A 21,140-nucleotide genomic window follows, 5' to 3' on the forward strand; every position below is an offset into this window, starting at 1 on the left:
ATTTGTTCCCCATGAAGGTACTTATAGACTGTGATCAAGTCACCTTTTAACCTTCTCTTGGTTAAGCTGAACAGATTGAGCTCCTTTAGTCTATCAGTGTAAAACATGTTTTCTAAGCCTTTAATCATTCTTATGGCTCTTCCTGCCCCTCTCCAATTTATCAACCTTCTTACTGAATCATGGACAAAGTATTCCTGCAGTGGTCATATCAGTACCTAATACAGAGCCAAAATAACCTCTCTACTCCTACTTGAGATTCCTGTTTGTATGCATCCAAAGATTGCATACTTTGGCCACAGCTATGGGAGTTCATGTTCAGTTGATTATCTACCACAACCCCCAAATCTTTCTTGGAGTCACTGATTCCCAGGTTAGAGTCCCCTAACCTGCAAGTATGGCCTACGGTCTTTGTGTCTAGATGTACACATTTATATTTAGCTGTATTAAAATTCAATTACTTCAACTATTTGTAAGTTCAGAATTGGCATCCTCTTTCTTCAGGAACAATAAGTGGAAATAATGCAGTGTCAAAATTTGATAATTATGTCCAGCAAGTTTTGACAAACACATTTAGTAGACATTTGCAGTAGGTCAGCACCAAACTAGTACTCAATGTTGGTAGTGATGTTCAAAATCAACGCCCCAGTAAAAAATAGTGGAATTTCTAACATATCTTGGTGCTATTGTTAAGTTTTTCAGGCTGGGTGAACAAGACATGGTAACCTTCATATCATAAATAGATCCACTGTCGTTTCTGCAATTGAAAGGGCTTGTAACTTATTTTTGAAACAGTTTACATTCTGGAAAATATGGGACAATATAAAAGAAGATCTAAGCCCTAGAAAACAATAGACCTTCTGTGCTCAAAGATTTCTGCTGTCCCAATTGAATGCTATATTTTTTGTGACTCTCTCACTCTCTGTTTGGCCCTACTCATTTATGCTGGTACAGAAGGTTGGCTGTTTCCAGGAAAAATTAATTTGTTTAGAAATACCATCTCTACATACCGGATCAATAGTTTTGGGGTTAAGTTTATCACTAGGCCTTGGTTGTGGCTTAACCGCAAGGTCTGGAGAACTAGATGAAGGAGATGAAGATGTCTTGCTTTTCTGTATTGCAGTCTTTGGTTTTATTTGGAAACCTGATGACATTCTTTTATCATAAATTCCTAGAATGAAAAAAGGAAACAAACCTAAAAAACAGAGTTCTCATTCACACTTGACAGCAAATTAAGACCTTCAATCCTGATTTTTGTTGTGTCCAAATCTCACATTCTTGGGTGTGCAAGGAATGCAGGAAATATGAACCAATGCATATAAATCATGTATTGTTGAACACCCAAAACAGTGCAGGGTGCATAACAATCACTCCATTTTTCAAACACACACCTCCACATCTCTTTGTTTCCTGCATTGTTGTCCTTTACCACTCTGCTAGAGTGACACCTGCAGCAAAGTGAAATTGAGTTTAGTCAGTTTCACTCTGCTGCCAGTGCCCCACTTAAAGCACAAAGCTGTTCTCTGGAGGGAGGAAGGGAGGGCAGGTACAAATACAACAGAAGAGGAAGCAAAAATATTGGAAGGGATGGGAAAGATGGGGAAAAAAAGAGAATTTAAGTGCAAGGAGTGATTAAAAAATATTCTGAAATAGAGCAAAATCAGAGAACAATAAATAGGGAGAAAGATAGAAATGAAGAAGAGAAGATAGACAAAATGGGAAAAGAACAGAAAATGAAGACAAGATTTCAAAAGAGATTTCAAAAAGTAACTTTCGGAATATAGAACACTTTAAAAACTAACAATTAGAAAACATGTACATATAGTGTATTAAATAAACAAAATACTCAAAGTTTCAAAAATTAGTTATAATGCAGAAAACACTACTCTAGTATCTTTTTAACAGGGGAAATTGTATTTGTAATTTAACATATCAAATCTTCAGTGTGAAACTTTAATGAAGAACCCAGATTACTACTGAGGAAAGATATACAGTCTCTGATATCACTTCATACTTATAGAAAGATACAAGAATTAACATTTTCAGAGTTATAAGTTCTTCAGAGATACAGGGTTTTGTTTTGTTTTTTTACAAAAACATTTAAAGTGATTTGGTGACTTATACAATGATTTAATTCAAAATTAATTTCTATTAATTGTGTTGGTCCTGCTGGGATAGTCCAAGTTCCCTTGCTCATAGTATACACTGTTAAACGACTCAATCATTGAGTCACTGTCTACTGAGAAATCAAATTCTACCAAATTACCAAAATCAATTCTAGTTTTGATTTACACCTTGGATTCTCCTTCACGGCTTTTCTTTTTTTTTCCCCCTCAGAATTCTGGCATTCCATGACTAAGGCTCCGTGTTTGTCACGGAAGTTACGGATTCCATGACTTTCTGTGACTTCTGCAGCAGACCCATGCAGCTGGCCCGGGAGCCGCCTGAGCAGCTCGGGCAGCCCCTGGGCCAGTCGCACTGGCTGCTGTTTGGGCAGTCAAGGCCCCCCCCCTGCACTCCAGCAGCATGAGTTTGGGTGTGGGAAGCTCAGGGCTTGGGGTGCAGGCCAGTGCTTACCTGGAGGAGGGGATCCCCTCTCTCAACTCCCCTAGCTCCATGTGCTGCCTCTGCTGGCAGCCAGGCACTGCCCCCGCAGCTCCCATTGGCTGCAGTTCCCAGTTCCCAGCCAATGGGAGCTGCAGAACCGGGGCTTGGGGCGGAGCGGAGGCAGCACATGGAACTAGGGAGCTAGGGCCACTGCTTCCCAGGAGCTGAGTAGGGAGCCTGCCCCAGCCCCACCAACACCACCACTCTGCCCCCAGCACCTGTGCCCCTCCTCAGCACCCGCAGCGCCCCCCCAGGCCACGACTCACCCCCCGAGCACCCATGTCCTCCTCCCCAGCACCCCTCTGGGCCATGCCCCCTCCCCAGCCCCCATGGGGGCCCCCTCAAGCATCTCCCCCCCGCTCTAGTTTTAGTCAGGGGTATTTTTAGTAAAAGTCATGGACAGGTCACGGGCCCGTTAATTTTTGTTTACTGCCTGTGACCTGTCCATGACTTTTAAAAAATATGAATGCATACACTGTATTAAAGCTAGCAATGATTCCACAGATAAAAGTGACATTCCCATGTAACAGAATTATTTGATTTTGTACATACTCAGAGTTACAAAAAATTAGAGTTATAAATTGACCGGTCAACCACACACCTCATTTGGAGCCGAAGTACACAATCAGGCAGCAGAGACATCCCTCCCCCTCCACCACCACCCCCCACAAAAAGCAAATACTATACAGTACTGTGTTAAACGTAAACTACTAAAATAAAGGGAAAGTTTAAAAAAATATTTGGCAAGGTATGGAAACTGTTTCTGTGCCTGTTTCATTTAACTTATGACAGTTAAAAGCAGCATTTTTTTTCTGCATAGTAAAGTTCCAAAGCTGTATTAAGTCAATATTCAGTTGTAAACTTTTGAAAGAATAACCATAATGTTTTCTTCAGAGTTACGAACATTTCAGAGTTATGAACAACCTCCATTCCAGAGGTGTTCGTATCTCTGAGATTCTACTGTAACTTGCTAGTGCAAATTTATTACCACCAAACTTCTTATTACCACATCATACTTAATGTATTTCTCCAAATGCCAGAATAATTGTTCTCTGAATGGTTTCCATATTATAAAAGCTCCAAATAGTAAAACAACAAAATTTAAGATTAACATTATGTTAATATGTCAGGCAACCAATTCAATATTGCTCTTGGTGCCAAACTTCAAAATCTACATTCAGCCATAATGATGGTCTTGCTAAAAAGTAACATTAGCAATAAAACAAGAAACCATATTTAATACGAGAAATGTAGAATTTATTTTCCTCAGCAAAGCATTCAGGAAGTTCACATAATTAGAAGCATGTTCCACCAGGTAGCAAGCATAGGGAAAATACAGTATTTGCAATCTATTTTAATATAGTGCACCAATCATTTTGTTTAATATTGTTAATTAGCTTAACATTTGAACATGCTTGCAGATTGTTGAAAGAGCACATTTTAGAAGAAAAATATTATAATGTAATAACTAGCATGGTCATCCATAGTAAGACACTCTAAATCAGTTTCTCTTCTGAGAATTAATTAAGCCACATGATAAAGATTTCAGCAGAGAAGAAAGTAGGCAACAGCAAATTCTAATATTCCAGATGTAGTGACCTTACCAGCAAAGAAGAATAAGAATTAAAATAAAATATGTGGCTATGGGTAACAGAAAAATTTCAGCACCTGGGGACAAATCAAGGTTGGAGTTAAGGAAGATAGTAACAGAGTTAGAATTACAAGAAGGGCAGAAGGAAAATAATACTTTACCCAAGAAGACTTCTGAATTTGAAGTTATCGCGCAGCTAGGAGTTGACTGCACAATAGAAATGTATAAATGACGCACATTTAGGAAAGATCAGAGAGGAGAGATACAGTGAGATGCATAGAAGTGATGTCCAAGATTAAACTAGAAATAAAAGCATCCCAATGGTAGATAACAGGCCTAAGTTAAAAATCATTAAACAGAAATAAAACTAGCAAGCATGAGGAAAAGTTTCAAAGCAGAAGAGGAGAGAGTTAAGGCACAACTATACATACCTCCAGAGCGATCGATCCAATGGAGGTCAATTTATCGCGTCTAGTGAAGACGCAATAAATCAACTGCCAAGCGCTCTCCCGTCGACTCCGATACTCCACCGGAGCGAGAAGCGTAGGTGGAGTTGACGGGAGCGTCAGCAGTCGACCTACCACAGTGAAAACATCGCAGTAAGTAGATCTGAATATGTTGACTTCAGCTACGTTATTCACATAGCTGAAGTTGTGTAACTTAGATCAATTCTCTCCCCTTCCCCCCCCCCCAGTGTAGACCAGGCCTGAGAGTCACAGACTTAAGTGAGTCATTCAGGAAAGGTAGAATCACAGTATCTGGGGCTTCAAATACTAACTTGCACCTTTACCTAGGGCAAGTAGAACTTCTCCCTGCATGAGTGGGAACAGGAAGCCATTGGCCAGGCTATAGAAAGAAAGGAGCAGAGTGGCCCAAGCAACACTGGCTTCTTTAAAACACCCAAAGGAAATATTGAGCAGAATTGTAGTAGTGAGGCTCTAGTGAGCTACCACAAAATTGTTGGAATCTACTCTCAGGCACACTCTGGACACTGTGGAAATATGAAGGAGGAACATTAGCATAGGGGCTATCTAACATGTCACACAGCACCCTCATCCCTATTCATAAATAATAACCTAATAATCTGGGAAGTGGGAGAAGTTAAGGAGCATTTCAGGAGTTTGGGGAAATAAGGTGGAGGCAGAGGGGGAAGCAATATTGCTTTCTGCCCTTCTCCACCTGAAGAATCTTCTGTGGTTCGCAAAGCAGGATCCCATCTGATTGGCCACAGACGATTCATCAGATGGAAAGGGGCTGTTTCAGGTGGGGTTTTATGTCTAGGAGTGGTATATGCAGAGGAGTGAAACTATAAGGTCAGGTGGAGAATTATAATTCTATGGAGACATAGAGAGGGGACTATTGGTATATGGAACATATGAGGAAGTTAAGGTCTATGGAGTGCAGGGGATTATGTAATGAGTACACATTCTCTATACAGCATATTTGAGTGTTAGATTTATGGGAGGTATATGCAGGGTTATATGACGAAATCAGCAAGGGCATCTATGGGAATGTAAGCAGAGCTTTGGGGGTGTATATGTCATATAGATCTATGAAATTTTTGCATGGTTCTATGTATGTACAGGGTTGCATAGGAAATGTAGGCAGCTGAGGGGGTATGCACGGTACAGGGGAGAATGTGTGGTATGAGTCTATAGGCTATGTGTGGGGATCTGGAGGGGTATGCAGGGTTACAGAGCTATAGGGGGCATTTTCAGGGCTCTGTGGGATATAGACCAATGGGGGTGTATGCAGGACTCCGGATTTGGGATTGTGAGGATGTTTTCAGGGCTCTGTAGGATGTGAGTAAGGTGACCAAAAGTCCTGTTTTGGCCAGGACAGTCCCTTTTTTTAAGCCCTGTCCCAGACGTCCCGACTTGTTCGGCAAAAGTGGGTATTTGTCCCATTTGCTCCTGCCAACTGAGCAAACAAAACAAATGCCCATTTTTGTCAAAAAAGTGGGGTGTGGACGAATGTGCTGGGGGACAAGTTGCGATACCAGCTCCATGCAGGGAGGGAGTCAGGGCTTAGGAGGAGACCAGGCAGGGCTTGGGTGAGCAGGAAGGCCAGACCCGTGCAGTAGGGGCTCAGGCAAACAGCTTGGGACAGGCTCACGGGGGGCAGGGGGCACACTTGGGCTGGGCCCATGCTGGGTGGGGGGAGGAGGGCTAGCCTCTCGTAGTGTCCCATTTTCCCTTTGGGAAATAGGATCACCCTAGATGTGGGTCTATGTGGCCGGGTGTTTGCAGGGTTCTGGAGGGAGTGTGCTGGTCAAGTCCATGGAGGGTGTTTGCAGGGCTCAGGGTGGGGAGGATGCAGGGTTCGGGTTCCTAGGAGTTTTTAAGGGGCTCTGCAGGATGTGGGTCCATGGGGGTGTCTGCAGGGCTCTGGGGTAGTGGCGGGATTCCCGTCTATGGGGGTGTTTACAGGGCTTGGGGGATGCAGGGTTGAAGTCCCTGGGGGTGTTGGCTGGGCTCTGAGGTGTTGCTGGGGCTTTAGTCCAGTGGTCGGCAACCTCTGGCAGGCTCGCCAGGGAAAGCCCCCGGCAGGCCGGGCTGGTGCGTTTACCTGCCGCGTCGGCAGGTTCGGCAGATCACGGCTCCCACCGGTCGCGGTTCGCCGTCCCAGGCCAATGGGCGCCGCGGAAAGCGGTGCGGGCCCAGGGATGTGCTGGACGCGGCTTCCAGCAGCCCCCATTGGGGGCAGATAAACAAACCGGCCCGACCCGGCCCGGCCCGCCGGGGGCTTTCCCTAGCGAGCCGCGTGCCAGAGCTTGCGGCCCCTGCTCCAGTCTACGGGGGCGTTTGCGGGGCCCCAGGTCCGGCGGAGGAGCGAGGCTCGGTCCGTAACTCTGGCGGTTACAGTGTGTCGGGGGAGGGACTCTCGGACGAAGCCCCCAGCCCGCCACAGTAGCGCTCCGCCCTGCCAAGCCCCCTCCCGGCTGCGCGCCGCCGCCCTTACCAGCTCCGCCAGACGCCGGGGTTGCGCAGCTACTCGGTCACAGCGACACCTCCCGTCCCGCCGGTTGCTAAGGAAGCTCTGCTATGTCTACGGGCTGCGGAAAGGCCAAACTTCCCGCGAAGCTACTGCAGGCGGGGCCGGGGAGCGTGCGTGGATGGGGGCGGGGTGGGGGATGTTCAGTCACGAATCTCCCCCCTACAGTTTTGTGCTATAGTCCCGTCCGTCCTAGCCCTAGCGGGGCGGGGCTGGGCTGCTCGCCCACACTCACCCTGCCGGGGCGGGGAGCTCTCCGTGCCTCAGCCTGGCTGCCCTCAGCGAAGCGTTAGCCAGGTTCTGGGACTAGGGCGCCCGTGTCCTTTCCTCAGCTCTGACTGTTGCATTGCAATCCTTGTGCCCGCCAGGGCCGGCTCCGGGCACCAGCATTCCAAGCCGGTGCTTGGGGCGGCAGTCTGCAAGGGGCGGCAGTCCCTGTTCTTTTGCCCCCCAAGCAGCGCGCCGAATTGCCGCCGCGGACAGTGGGGGCAGTCCGTGTGCCCTTAGGGAGGCAGGCGCGTTTCCGCGGTGGCGGCAATTCGGGGGCAGCTTCTGGAGACAGACTTGTCCGCGGGGGCTTCAGCTAAACATAGAAGCTGCCGCGGAATTGCCGAAGCCGCGGTAACGGCTCCCTAAGGGCACAGGGACTGCCCCGGCCATCTGCGGAGGCACTGCGGCGCGCTGCTTGGGGCAGTGAAAACTGTAGAGTTGGTCCTGATCCCCGCTAAAGAGTTATTGCTCTGGGCAGCTAATGGCACTTGCTCAGGCCTGTCCCCACCAGCCTGGCAGCTCCCTTTTGGGCTCCTAGGTGTAATCACTGGCTGTAGGATATTCTCCCCGAAGTCCTAACCTTGCAAGGATCTGGGCAAGAGTCCCCGTGCCCATGTTACCCCCACACATGCCCAGGCTGCCGCTAACAAGAACCACGGGGGAAGTCAAAATGGATGGACGCAGGGCCTGGGTTTCTCATTTTATTCCCACAAATTTGTTCCACCAGACCAGATGACAATTTTAAATGAGCGAAGATAGGGTGCTAGTTGAACCAACTAGCCATTGCTGTGTGCATTGGTTCCGTGTCCAAAGCTGAATGACTCCTTAGAAGTCATCCTGCAGTGCTAGAAACTTTGTGTTGTCTGTCAAGCTACTTTAACTGTTCATAAAGAAAAATAAAGTATCAAGAAACAGAGGATGCATCTTGAACAAATCAAAACTTAAATACTTGGCTTCCAGCTTGTAGATGCACATCTATGGGAAGAAAGGTTAAAGGAAAGAAAAAGGAAGACTTTCAACATATGCTGTGCTATATAGTTGTGACTTGAATTAGGCTGGTGAAGCCAAGCTCCCATTTTTCTCCAGTAGGAAGACAAGATAACACCAGTGGCTGGGAAGTATTTTTAGTTTAATTTTATTTTTTAGTTTCAGAGTAGCAATTTGCAGACCAGGATATAAATTCTATTTGCAAGTACTTTTGGATAAAAACATTCCAATAAAGATATTATTTGAGCCACCAGTTTTATCTTCCAGCTAACAGTTCTCAGTGTATCAACATTTGACAGTTTTAAGTTTCTTACAATATTTGCTGGTAAGCCTGTGTAGTGAGTAACCTTTCCAGTGAAGACTACAGTTTTTCTTTCCCAACAGACCGAATTAGCTATGGCATGTTCACTGCTCTTTAAGAGATACATTTGATCTTGAACATATGCCAGTGAATTCCCCAAGTAGGACACTTTTCTTTTGTTATTGCTTAAATTGTGAAAGGTGTGTGTTATTCCTTGAAACTCAGTAATACACAATGAGAGACTTTATAAGACTTAAAAAGAAATTGGATTAGACAACCTATTCATTTGGTTTTCTTCAGTAATAGATGGGAAAAGGCAATAGCAATGCTGAAACATAGTTATGGTCTGTCTGACCAGATTTTGGTCAGCGCTGGCATTTTGGAATAAGCTTTATCCAGCAAAAATGATTTATTTCTTCCAGTGACTGAAAGCTGGAGAGAAAAACATAGTGACACACATTTGAACTCATTTGAAACACACTGGCTGAGAAGAGGTTTTTATACAGAAGAGGATGACGATAAAAATTCTAAATAAAAAGAAAATGGTCCATCCCAAAGTTCCATTTCCTAAATATTTAGCTGAAACTAATCAGAAAGTCTAGTAACTTCAGGTAACTACTTCATGGTTCCACATTATTTAGGGAAATTTTAAGTTGAGGCCTAAATTTTAAAAAATAGTAAGTAACTGCCCTCTGAAAACTAGATTTCTTTTAAATGCCTCAACTTGAACACCCGGAATCGCTACTAGAAAATGTAGGCTTAAGTGTTTATCCTCATTAAGAGTCACCAGTGCTGCCTTTCTGAGCCATTATCCTTTTTTGCTTGGTGTTGGTGATATATTTTTGTACTGAACAGCATTATTTCTGTAACAGCTGCGTGGGGTGACACCACCATCTATAGGTATACAATCTCTCTTGCAAAGGGAAAATTGCTTATTACAAGGTAAGGGAAACTTCAATTAAACATCCTGTTTAGGAAAACCAAAGCATCGCTGAGCCTAAAGCACAATATAGCTTTCCTCATCAACAATGCTAGAGATGAGATAACTATTGTGCTATGACTATTTTCTGTTCATGTCGGAATTCTTATTGCAATCATTTTAGAATAGGTTATAATCATTTATAAAATTGCCTGCATTCTTTAACGTTTGCATTCCAAAGCCATTATATTTTATGGATATTTTTCTAATCTATTTTATTTTTCATGAATCAGAAAAATGTTTGGAGAACACACATGGATGCCTTCAGACAATTTTGTTTCTTTACATATGATCTTTACTGTGGTATATTGAGGACTGTGTTGGAACTGTAAGCCATTGCTTTAAGAGTGCAGCTGTGGGGGAAAAGGCAGGATGGCCTCCAAAGACAATATCTTTCTCTTGGAGAGCTTACAAAATATGGCAATTGACACAGGAACTGCAATTTGTCTCTCTGAAAAGTATACAAACTAAAAAAACCTCTCATTTGGATAAGTGAATGCACTGTGGGTAATATTACATTTAACTGAGGTTTGTAGATATCTCTGCAAAGTCGAAGAGAATGAGTTAGGGGGAAAAAAGATGAGAATATGAATAATTGCAAGTAATCTTCTCCTGGAGGGGAGGGGCGGGGGAATGTGTATGTTTATGTGTATGCATGCACACAGAAAGTCATGCAAATGCAACCCAGCATTGGAGCCACTTCTTATGTACACAACTCTTTACTTTGTGCAGGCTAATGCTTTACTTGCTGTCTCATAATGAGTAAGATATCTGGACAGACTTAAAGTGACTGATAACTGCCTATACAGTACAATTGTAGACATTCACTTTAATAGAAATAAACTGTGTCAATAAGGACACAACTTGCAAATATCAATAATAAATGTGTTCTTCATTTAACCTGTACACCCATGAGGGCAACTGCACTGGCGTGGGGATTCATTACACTGCCTTCAACTGGCGAAAGCACTACCACAACTACCTTCTGCAAAGGAAAAACACCATTAATTTACAGCCAGGGACCCATAAAAGTCCCACTAATGGAGATTACCCGATAGATGTACTGAATCAGTGCATCCTTGTGGTGCGCTGGCCATGTTCCTTTCCAAGCTGGCTCAGCTTCAGTTCACTCATCAGAGGAGAGAGTACAGGAAGCTTGGCCATTTCACCACTAGTGGGGATGGAGGCACAGCACAGCGTGCATTTCACTAGCAAGAGTCAAGCCTTACAGTATTTTGTAGTACTCCATTTAAAACTATATTTTTACACATTATTTTAAAGAGCTTTAAACAACTTTTCCTCCAAAAATTATTGGTTACATATCCTGCAAGCTTCTCCTCCCCAACACACATACACAATGGGAAAAAGTAACACAATACAATTTCAGTACAGCCTTGCAAAACTGTCATGAAAATTTATCAGCCCATCTGCCATTTACAATCAAGAATGAAAGCAGGGGGGGGGGGAGAAAGAGACAGCCCAGTGGTTTGAGCATTGACCTGCTAAATCCAGGGTTATGAGTTCAATCCTTAAGGGGGCCACTTAAGGATCTAGGGCAAAAATGAGTACTTGTTCCTGCTAGTGAAGGCAGGGGTCTGGACTCAATGACCTTTCAAGGTCCCTTCCAGTTCTAGGAGATAGGTATATCTCCACTTATAACAATTTATAATTTTCTCACCAATTAAAATATGCTTACAACATTTTTATATGAATTTAATTTTGTTAACTTTTTTTTTCATCAGGGGAGGAGAGACTGCTTGGACAGCACCTAGCATAATTTGGCCTTAGTCCCGAATTGGGCTCTCAAGGCACTGGTACAACAGAGCCAAATATGTTCTGCCAACTCCCCCCACTCTCCATCATTCCCTGATTCTCCTTTTCCCCAGTTCTTATGGAGAAAACACACTTTTTTTAACTAGTTAGAAATTTTCTCTAGCTTCAGGAGACATGCACTGATTTAAATGTAACACTATTTTTATTTAGGTAACATTCAAATTTCATCTCAGCATGGTTATCCTGGACTAACCACACAGAGTAGTTTGAGACTAAAAAAAAAATAGAATATAGGCATATAATTGTGCAAAGGTTTAGATGCGCAAGACACATTCATCTTCAAACAGAGTATCAGGCAGTTCAGCACCTGTTCAAAATTGGTGGAGCTGTGAATATAAATATAAATTTTCAAGGAAAATTGGTGTGGAAAAAGTGCCATTCTAGCTGAGCAATGCTAGATGACTAAAGTCCCTGGGTATTAATAGATTGTCTAAAACATTCAATAATATCGCTGGTATGACCTGATTGTCTATTATGAGTGCTCCATTGTGACCGCTCTGGACAGCGCTCTCAACTCAGATGCACTGGCCAGGTAGACAGGAAAAGGCCTGTGAACTTTTGAATTTCATTTCCTGTTTGGCCAGCGTGTTTGCAATACCGTTGAATTGTGTCCACACTATCCCAAATTCGACCCGGCAAGGCCGATTTCAGCACTAATCCCCTCGTCGGAGGTGGAGTAAAGAAATCAATTGAAAGAGCCCTTTAAGTCGAAAAAAAGGGCTTCGTTGGGTGGACGGGGCCAGGCTTAAATCAAGGTAACACTGCTAAATTCGACCTAAAGTCGTAGTGTAGACCAGGCCTTAAACTCTCCCTTGGCTAAACTAATAAATGCCCCAAAATAATTACTGTCTCTCTTCTAATTGCAGATGGAGGACACTGGCAATGGATGGTCCATCTTAGGATCTCTGGAACATCAGCAGATCTGGCTCTCTTAGGGCTGGTCCACACTAAGAAGCGGGGTCGAACTAGGGTACGCAAATTCAGCTACGTGAATAGCGTAGCTGAATTTGAAGTACCCTAGTTCGAACTACTCACCTGTCCAGACGCCGCAGAATCGAAGTCCGCGGCTCCAAGGTCGACTCCGCCACCGCCATTTGCAGTGGTGGAGTACCGAAGTCGACCGCGGCACTTCCGGAGTTCGAACTATCGCGTCCAGATTAGACGCGATAGTTCGAACTCCGAGAAGTCGAACTCACCGGGTCGACCCGGCTGGTAAGTGTAGACTAGCCCTTACTGCCGAAGCAGGAGATCAACAGATCTGAGCTGACGGCAAACCTTCACTGGATCCTTTGGTGGATTACAGGAATCAGGTAAGTATCAGAGTCCTTGACAGATGTTAGTAGCCAAAGTCTTGATCCGATGCCACGCAAAGAACCTGGACATGGCTGCCTCGATGGTGGACAGCCCCTGTGTCACCGCTGACACTCCCTTATATGCTCTCTGTGGTGCGCCTTTCTGAGACACACACTGACAGGCCCTGCCCCCAACCGGTTCCAGCCATTTCTCAGTCCCTCAAGTTCTGCCTGGAAACAGAGTTTTGGTGGGAAAATGCCATGAAGAAGGGCACCAAGATGGAGTTCAAACCCTCCCTAATATATGTGCCATCTTGAATTTCTAATCTCCATTTTGAATTGCAGCAACATTCTTAACAAAATATAATCATGTACCAAAAACACCGTACAATTCCTCTGGCTACACTGCAGCAAACTCAGGCTCAAGGGGCTTCAGCTGCAGCGTAGGCATCCAAGGTCAGTTTGGAGCCTGGGCTCTGGGACCTTCCCCCCTCAAGATGTATTCATTTCATGTGGCGTACTTTAGATGTGTGAGCCTTAGATATGCCATTATCAAGCACTCCTAATACCCTACCATTTTAGGTGTTAGTATCGTCCCATGTAACATAGTGGCTACCTGATGACAAATAAGTTAGAAACCCATAGTAATACAATAATGATATTTTAACTTTTATAGTGTCTTTTATCCAGAGACCGCAAGGCACTTCATAAACATTCATTAATTCAGCCTTATACCAAATCTGTGAAGGTTCACAAATAGTATTAGAATCCTTGTAAACAGAGGCACAGGGGGATTAGAGTATGCCTCTGATCACAGTAAATCAGATACAGAAAGGTTTGTGACACCCAGTCGTACAAATTAGTGACAGCTCTAAGAACAGGAAACCAGTGTTCTCAACTCCAAATTCTCTAGTTTTATCAAACTATCTGAGATATTGTCAGCACATTCAGAGATGCTTGGATTTTCTCACACATTTTTCTAATTGGATCATTCAGAAATGCTTGATTTCTATTTCATATTTGAGGTTTGTTACTTTATAACATACCTTAATATACTATGGGGGAAAAACCTACTTACTTTACCCTTGATCCTGCTCCCACAGATTTCTATAGTACAAAATTTGGTATTCGCAGCACAAACAGCTTTTGATGCTGGCTGTATGCTTTAGAGGCAGGTATTCACATCTGATATACTTATTAGTTGGGTAAAATTACTTTCCTACAGTTACTGAAGATTGAGCTGGTCTGCTCTAACTAGCAAATTACTGCAGACTGGTTGTTTTAGTTGTCATATTCACCCTTATAGTCTTCTAAACTGGATAAGCTGAAGTCAGAGAGAATGTAGTTTATACACTACTTAGGCAAACTGATATAGAAATCTCTTTACAGTTGATAATTAGGCTGATAGTGTGAGTACAGTTTGTCTGATACAGTTTCTCTAATAGAGCGCCAGAAAAAGAAGTAATCCACAGAGATACTTCTTTTTCAGTTTTGTGTTTTGTCCACTTGGTGGTGATGATTCCCTGTCTTTTGTTCATTACTTTGCTTGTGCTAGCTGTTTGCAATATTACCCATTGCTCATTGTTCTAATGCTGCTGCTGTCAGTTTGGGGAATTGAACATGGAAAAAATAAAATCTTCTATTAATTCACATATTAAAGGTGCCAAAATAGAAGAGATTGCTGAATAGGAAGGAGACACATTTCTTAGCTCAATTGCCAGAGAAACTGTTTTATTTACTGAGAAATCTTTTTCTAATTTTATCCCAGACCAGGAAACAGAGCATATATGACATATGAAATGCTGATTAAGGGCAGTTCATTGAACTTTATGGCCCCTGCATGCAAGTAATAATAAACAGGGAAATAAATACTTTGTCCATTCATAGGAGACCATGAAAGCCCATCCCCTCCCCAGTGCTAGGAGTAATCCATGTAGCCAGGGCTCTTGGCTCTGAAGACAACATGTTGGGGGCAGGAAGTGAGCACGGCAGGGAAGTTGTTGCTTTGTGTGGCATGCTTCCCCACCTAACTAGGGTTGCCAAGTCTCCCAGTTTTGCTGGGAGTCTCCCGGAATCAGGCCCTATCTCCCAGAGACTACTAAAACCAGACTGGGAGATTTTAGGTGCTAAAAGTCTGGTGGCACAGCAGGGCTAAGGCAGGCTCCGTACCTGCCCTGGCCCCATGCCTCTCCAGTAAGCAGCCACCATATCCCTGCGGAACCCTGGGCAGGGACAAGGGGGTCTCTGTGCACTGCCCCAAGCCTGAGCGCCAACTCTGCAGTTCCCATTGGCCAGGAACTGCAGCCAATGGGAGCTGCGGGGGAAGTGCATGCGGGTGGGGGCAGCACGCAGGGCCCCCTGTTCCACCTCCCGCAGGGACATGCTGTCCGCTTCTGGGCTGTGCTGCCAAGCAGGAGCCGCACAATGACTATTTTTTTTATTCTTTGTTTTCTATCTCTTACTCAGTTTTTGATGCACAACAATACTGTGTCTTTCTACTCTGTTTCTTTAGCAGCCTGTTGTGAGGTACCTTGTCAAAGGCCTTTTGAAAGTCTAAATAAGTGGGAACTGGTTCCCCATTGTCCATTACCTTGACACATTCAAAGAGTTCTAACAGATTAGTCCGATTGAATTTTCTTTTGAAGGAACTGCTGGTTAAACCCTATCATATTATGATCTTACAGATGTTTTATTATTCTCTTTACATTATTGTTTCAACCAATTTACCAGGTACATATGTAAGGTTTACTAGTCTTTAATTCCCTGGATTACCCTTGGAGCATTTTTAAAACATAGGTGAAACTTGTATTACTCATCAATCCACCAGTATAGTAACTGTTTTTAATGAGATTGCTCATTTTAGCTAGCAGTTCAGCTAATTCATACTTAAACTTCTGCGGACTCTTTACTGTAATCTCATCTATGTTTGGTGATTTACTGTTTTTTTTAATTTATCAGTTTACTCTAGCACCTCTTCTTACAAACCATCATTTTCTAATAGTACCTCATCTTTATTACCAGGAAAGAACAGGTATCTTCCCAGCATCCTCGATGGTGCAAATGATGCAAAGAAATCATTTGGTCTTCCCACCAATGTCCTTAACTTTTCCTTTTAGTTCCTGGTGATTTAGTGGACCAATTCTTGTGCAAGCTTCTTGATTTGTTTGTTTTGTGATTATACCTAAGAAATTCTTGAAGTTTGCTTTCATATCTTTAGCTATTTGCTCTTTCAATCTGCTTTCAACGGCTGTCCACCAGAGCCCTTGTTTGGAGAGTTTCAGGACACAACATAAGGTACCTGTGTTCAGGAAAGTTCTAGTTCACCTGATCATTTTAAGGGAACATTGTTACATAGACCTTTTTGTTAAACCTATTTTTTTGTTTGTTTATGTAATTAGGCACCTTGTTGCTAAGGTGATAGGCATAAGTTGGAAAGTGATCTATAGAAAAATGTAAATAGAGAGACACTGCAATCTCCTGTAACTAAAGTGATAAAGGCCTCAGTTCTATTTGCCAGTGTTAGATGCAGTATATGCAGCTTGGTGATAAATATAGAGCCATAGATTCATTACAAAATGTAGAAAGACTCAATGCCAATTAATATAGATGGAAATCAAATAATTAGTAAGTGCATTCTGATAGGTGAACATGGGACATACACTGGGAACTACTCCTAACTTGGAAAGATAAACAATTAAATACAAATTCTAGTGAGTTATTTTAAAAATACTTTAGAATATGAAAACTGCACAGAATGAGCCAAATATAAGTCCATTTCAAGCAGTAGGAGACTTGGACCCAACACTCAGAATGGGATTGCGATTGAGGTATCTATATAGGGGAGAGTGGTTGGAGAAAAGCATTCAGTAAAAAAAAAAAAGTGATTAAAGAAAAAGTGGAAGGTGATAAACCCAGAGGCTTTGATACAATTCTTAGCAACAAAGGAACCTGCAGTCCACAAAACTACACTTGATCACCTTGAAGAATGGAGTATGACCATTTTATATTAAAGCAAGTAATTGTATCTTCAAGGTAGAATGCAATAAAACAGATTCTGTGGGGCCTAATTCAGTGATTTTATGGACCCTCTAGGCACCATTTGTACTTGAATAAAGTGAGTGTGTGCAGTGAATATTAAATCACCATAATTCTTTGCTATTTGTATTTACAAAACCATAAAATCACTAATATGAAGTCCCAAAGTCTAACTACTTCATACAAATCATAAATATGTCTTTTGGAGGTGTCAAGTCCTCATTTTGCTCTGTAAAGAGATTTTCTAAGACAAAGTCCTTATTTGAATAGCAAAGATTTTAGCTCCATTTTTCTGCATGTAGTTTAAATCACATTCCCTCCAGAAGAATCAACTTCTCAGTCACTGTACAATAACCCTTTCTAGTAAGACAAATCCCAAGTGACTTGACAAAATCAAGGGAAAGTATTTTTTTTTCTGATTTGACTTTGCAAGAGTTTTTATTTGACTTGGGACTATGAATAAAACTCTTCCTTTCCAAACAAAGGCCCACCTGGCAGTGTCTTAGAAGGCATAATCCTCGAACATAGCAGTTCCCCTTACTCAAAGGTTCTTAGTTCATAGTGACCCCAGGAAAGAGAGATGATCAGTTACATAGGAAAGCTTCCAGTGGGTCAGCTCAAATAGGCTTTTTTCTCTTACCTTGGAAAGCATTAGGCCCTTATTCATGCTACAGCAGGGGTTGTCAAACTGGGTGTCGGTACCCCTCAGGGTGTCGCCAGGTTATTACATAGGGGGTCACAAGCTGTCAGCCTCCAGCATTTATAATGGTGTTAAATATATTTAAAAGTGTTTTTAATTTATAAGGGGGTTGCACTCAGCGGCTTGCTATGTGAAAGGGGTCATCAGCACAAAAGTTTGAGAACCACTGTGCTACAGCATGAAGGTCTGAGTGGGAAGAGCAGCAATGAATGTTAGTTAGCCATTTTTTTTTAAGTGTGGAGTGACAGGAAGATCTGGCTAGTTGTTGAACTGAGATGGATATCTTCACATAAATAGAAGAGTCTAGTCAAAGTATGATTCTGAGACTATATGTGTGATTAGGAAGACTGTGCAATTTTCCCTGAGTTGGGAGATATCTCTAATTACTATGGATCTGAGAGCTGGAGAGGTTTGCAGGTGCCTGTACCAATGAGGACTCATCCTTTTAAGGAATTGGGATCAGTCTCACCTGTGCCTCATTTTCCAGCCCCAACTGATGAATTTAGGCTTTCAGGTGACCAGAATCTCCTGATAAGAGCCATGGTGGCTGGATTTCCTGTGAAGAGTCTATTTCATCACTGAGGAGGAGAGAGACCTGAAGGGAATCCAGGGTTAGAGAGGACTGGGAAACTCTCTCCACACCAGCAAAAGGGAAAGGCCTAGCTGGAAAACCTGCAGTGAGGGGCAGGAGCCTTAAGAGAAAGAGGCTTGAGGAAATGCCTAGCAGCAGGACCTGGATTTTGGAAAAGAAAGTCTGACCACAACAAGGGGCTGGAGAAACTGTAGAGTCAGAACAAGACATTTTCTCATTTAAGTTGATTCTTGAAGTGTGTTATTGTAGTAACACAGATGCTAAGAAGGGTATGTGTGTTTGACTTGAAAGCAGGGAAGTGCAGTTTTTGAGAAACCCAAGCATGGGAAACACTAAGTAGGAGTGGGGTCCTAAAGCCATCTTACGCCTTAACAATACATCTACTTACCTTAATGTTGATGGGAAAGTATGAACTGGCAGAGGGTAGGATAGTCAAATGGATGGGAACTGGTCTGGGATCATATATTATATTCCTGTCTCACCCCCAGACTTCCTTTGTGACCATGGGCAAGTCACTTAAGCTATCCTGTGCTTCAGTTTCCCATCTGTATAATGGGAACAGTACTTTCCTACCACACAGTGTTGAGGACAACATCCAATAATGATTGTGAGGTGCTCATGTTCTATACTGATGGGAGTCATATAAGTACCTAAGCAGACACATTTGTAGGTCTTTTCTTTCCTTTTTTTCTTTTTTTTTTTTGAGTGATTTTAACAATTTCTTCCCTAAAATATTCAGATCTGTGAGCCAAAGAATGATGCCATTAAAGCATGTTGAATTTTAATGCTCAGCAAGTAAATGACCTTGGGCATCTCCCTCTCCCCAAAGTACTCTTCATTATGGGCCTGATTCTAATGGGGTTGAGCCTTCTCAACCAACAACTCACAGGATTAGGCCCTGTAGGATGAATTGCCCCTCAGTTGTGTTTTTTAAAACTGTTTTCCACTAATGATGTGGCAGCTTGTGAATCTGAGTTCATCAGGGAAAGCGTATGGAAAGTGGCCAGTTTTGTTCATTGTATTTTTGTACTGCATCACCTAAGATGATAACAAAATGTAACCTGTCACACAGCATTGGTGCAATAAAACAAAACACACATATTCCTCTAAAGGAAATAAGGGTGCCAAAACTAAATAAGCACAATGTGAGGTTTGGGGCTTTTTTAAAAATTGCCTGTTTACCGCATTGCACAAGGTCACCCTTGTCAGACGAGTCGACTGACAGTTCTCTAGAGTAACATAAAACCATTAAGTTGCTCTTTGATCTCGCACCTTCTTTAGAACATTTTAATCAATTAACCATAAAGCTACTCAGCTTGTCTTATTTACTACACATAAAACTACTTTGGTCTGGGCTGACACGTTACTACATTATAGATCAAAGATAGTAAGAAACTCTACATCCAACCAGGATAATTATGAGCCACTTTTCAGAACCTCTTAGATACACTTTTATCCTAGGGATGGAGGAGAACAGCATTTTGATCTAGCGTGAAATGAAAAGCTTCATGAGTATTTAAATAGGTAGCCCAAACTGATTTATGCATGATCTAGCTGTTATTGGCTGTGGTTGGGGTTCAGGACTAGCTAGCTTAGCCTGAACACAATCTATTTTAAACACTGACAATATATATTGTGGATAAAAATAGAAAACATTTCCTAGTGCATATGAGCACCTATCTCTTGTTTAAGATACCCCTATACAAAAAAACAGTGTTTGAATAATCATGTACTGATAGTCCCATTAGTCCAGTGGTTCTCAAGCTTTTGTACTGATGACCCCTTTCACATAGCAAGCCTCTGAGTGCGACTCCCCCTTATAAATTACAAACATTTTTTTATATATTTAACACCATTATAAATGCTGGAGGCAAAGTGGGGTTTAGGGTTGAGGCTAACAGCTCACAACCCCCATGTAATAACCTCACGACCCCCTGTTTGAGAACCCCTGCATTAGTCCATTAATTAAAATTTGATAAAGTAATCACATGTGACTTTGTTTTCAGGCTTTTAGGCCAAAATTTTGAAGGCCACACTTGTGTATACAGAAGACTTTCATCTACAGAAGAATTACTGCAGTTTCAGTGTATATTCTCACAGACTGGAGAGTAAAAAACCAAACCAAATCCTACATTAAAAATAATCTGGTTTAGAATATTTACATCATTCTTTATGGCCAAGTCCTGGAATCAGTGGACTGTCCGAGCCGCTCACCAAAGGTCTCTGTGGGGGAACCCTCCTCCCACTTGAAGCTGCTCAACAGCCACTACTCTACTCTTTCTTGTGGGATTGGGGAATGGTGAATGGACCAGTGTAACTATAGATTCATCGGCCCTACCCCCGCTTCTGTCCTGCACCCCCATCTTCCTGCATGCTGAGGTGCAAAATTAAGGTTGCTGACACAACAGTATTTTTGCTCCCTTGTGCATCTGCATTAGAATATGGTCTTTACATCTAGAACTATCAAGAAGTCTGAGGGAGTGAGGTGGGGGGAAAACTTGGCCCTGCATTTTCTTATAACTAATCAAAAGGCATTCCTTGAAACAGCCAAGTGTATGGAATCATGATGTAGAGAGCTCTTTGCAATCACTATTACTCTGTGGGAGATGACACCCAATGTCCATGATCTCCAGATTTTAAAACTGATTCCAAAAAATGTGGCTGGAAAATGGGAAGGTAGGAGAGCCTTGCTACTGTAATCAATAGCTGACATTTTCATGCAGTACTTTCAGCCACTCTCTCTTATCTTCAGTTACAACTCTATATTGATTTCTCTGAGCATTACTCCTCCTTTGACAAAACTGGCTGTCTACTAATGCTTGTCATCACCATTTTAAGAATTGATAAATGAGATTTAACAGGTTTGTGAATACCATGAATAAAATGCTAGGTGATAGATTTTATTTCTCTGTCTTCTTAACAAAGAACAATGTTCTTAGTTCTCAGAACATGGGGGAGAATG

General features: G+C 42.6%; 1 protein-coding gene across 3 annotated transcripts in view; it reads right to left on the reverse strand.

The window, feature by feature from the left end:
• Positions 1-7,308, reverse strand: part of PACRGL (parkin coregulated like) — a 53,304-nt gene extending 45,996 nt beyond the window's left edge. For 2 of the 3 annotated variants that reach the window (XM_045019174.1, XM_045019173.1), the window contains exons 1-3: positions 7,157-7,308; positions 4,627-4,772; positions 1,008-1,168 (exon numbers count right to left, since the gene is read on the reverse strand). In XM_045019174.1, the coding sequence (XP_044875109.1) occupies positions 1,008-1,151 (144 nt within the window). In that variant the 5' untranslated portion in view covers positions 1,152-1,168; positions 4,627-4,772; positions 7,157-7,308. Of the gene's footprint in view, positions 1-1,007; positions 1,169-4,626; positions 4,773-7,156 lie in introns of those variants that run through there. The other variant, XM_045019175.1, reaches the window with a different exon arrangement.
• Between the last annotated feature and the right edge of the window lie 13,832 nt (positions 7,309-21,140).

Source organism: Mauremys mutica, chromosome 5 (assembly GCF_020497125.1).
Source record: "Mauremys mutica isolate MM-2020 ecotype Southern chromosome 5, ASM2049712v1, whole genome shotgun sequence".
NCBI lineage: Eukaryota > Metazoa > Chordata > Testudines > Geoemydidae > Mauremys > Mauremys mutica.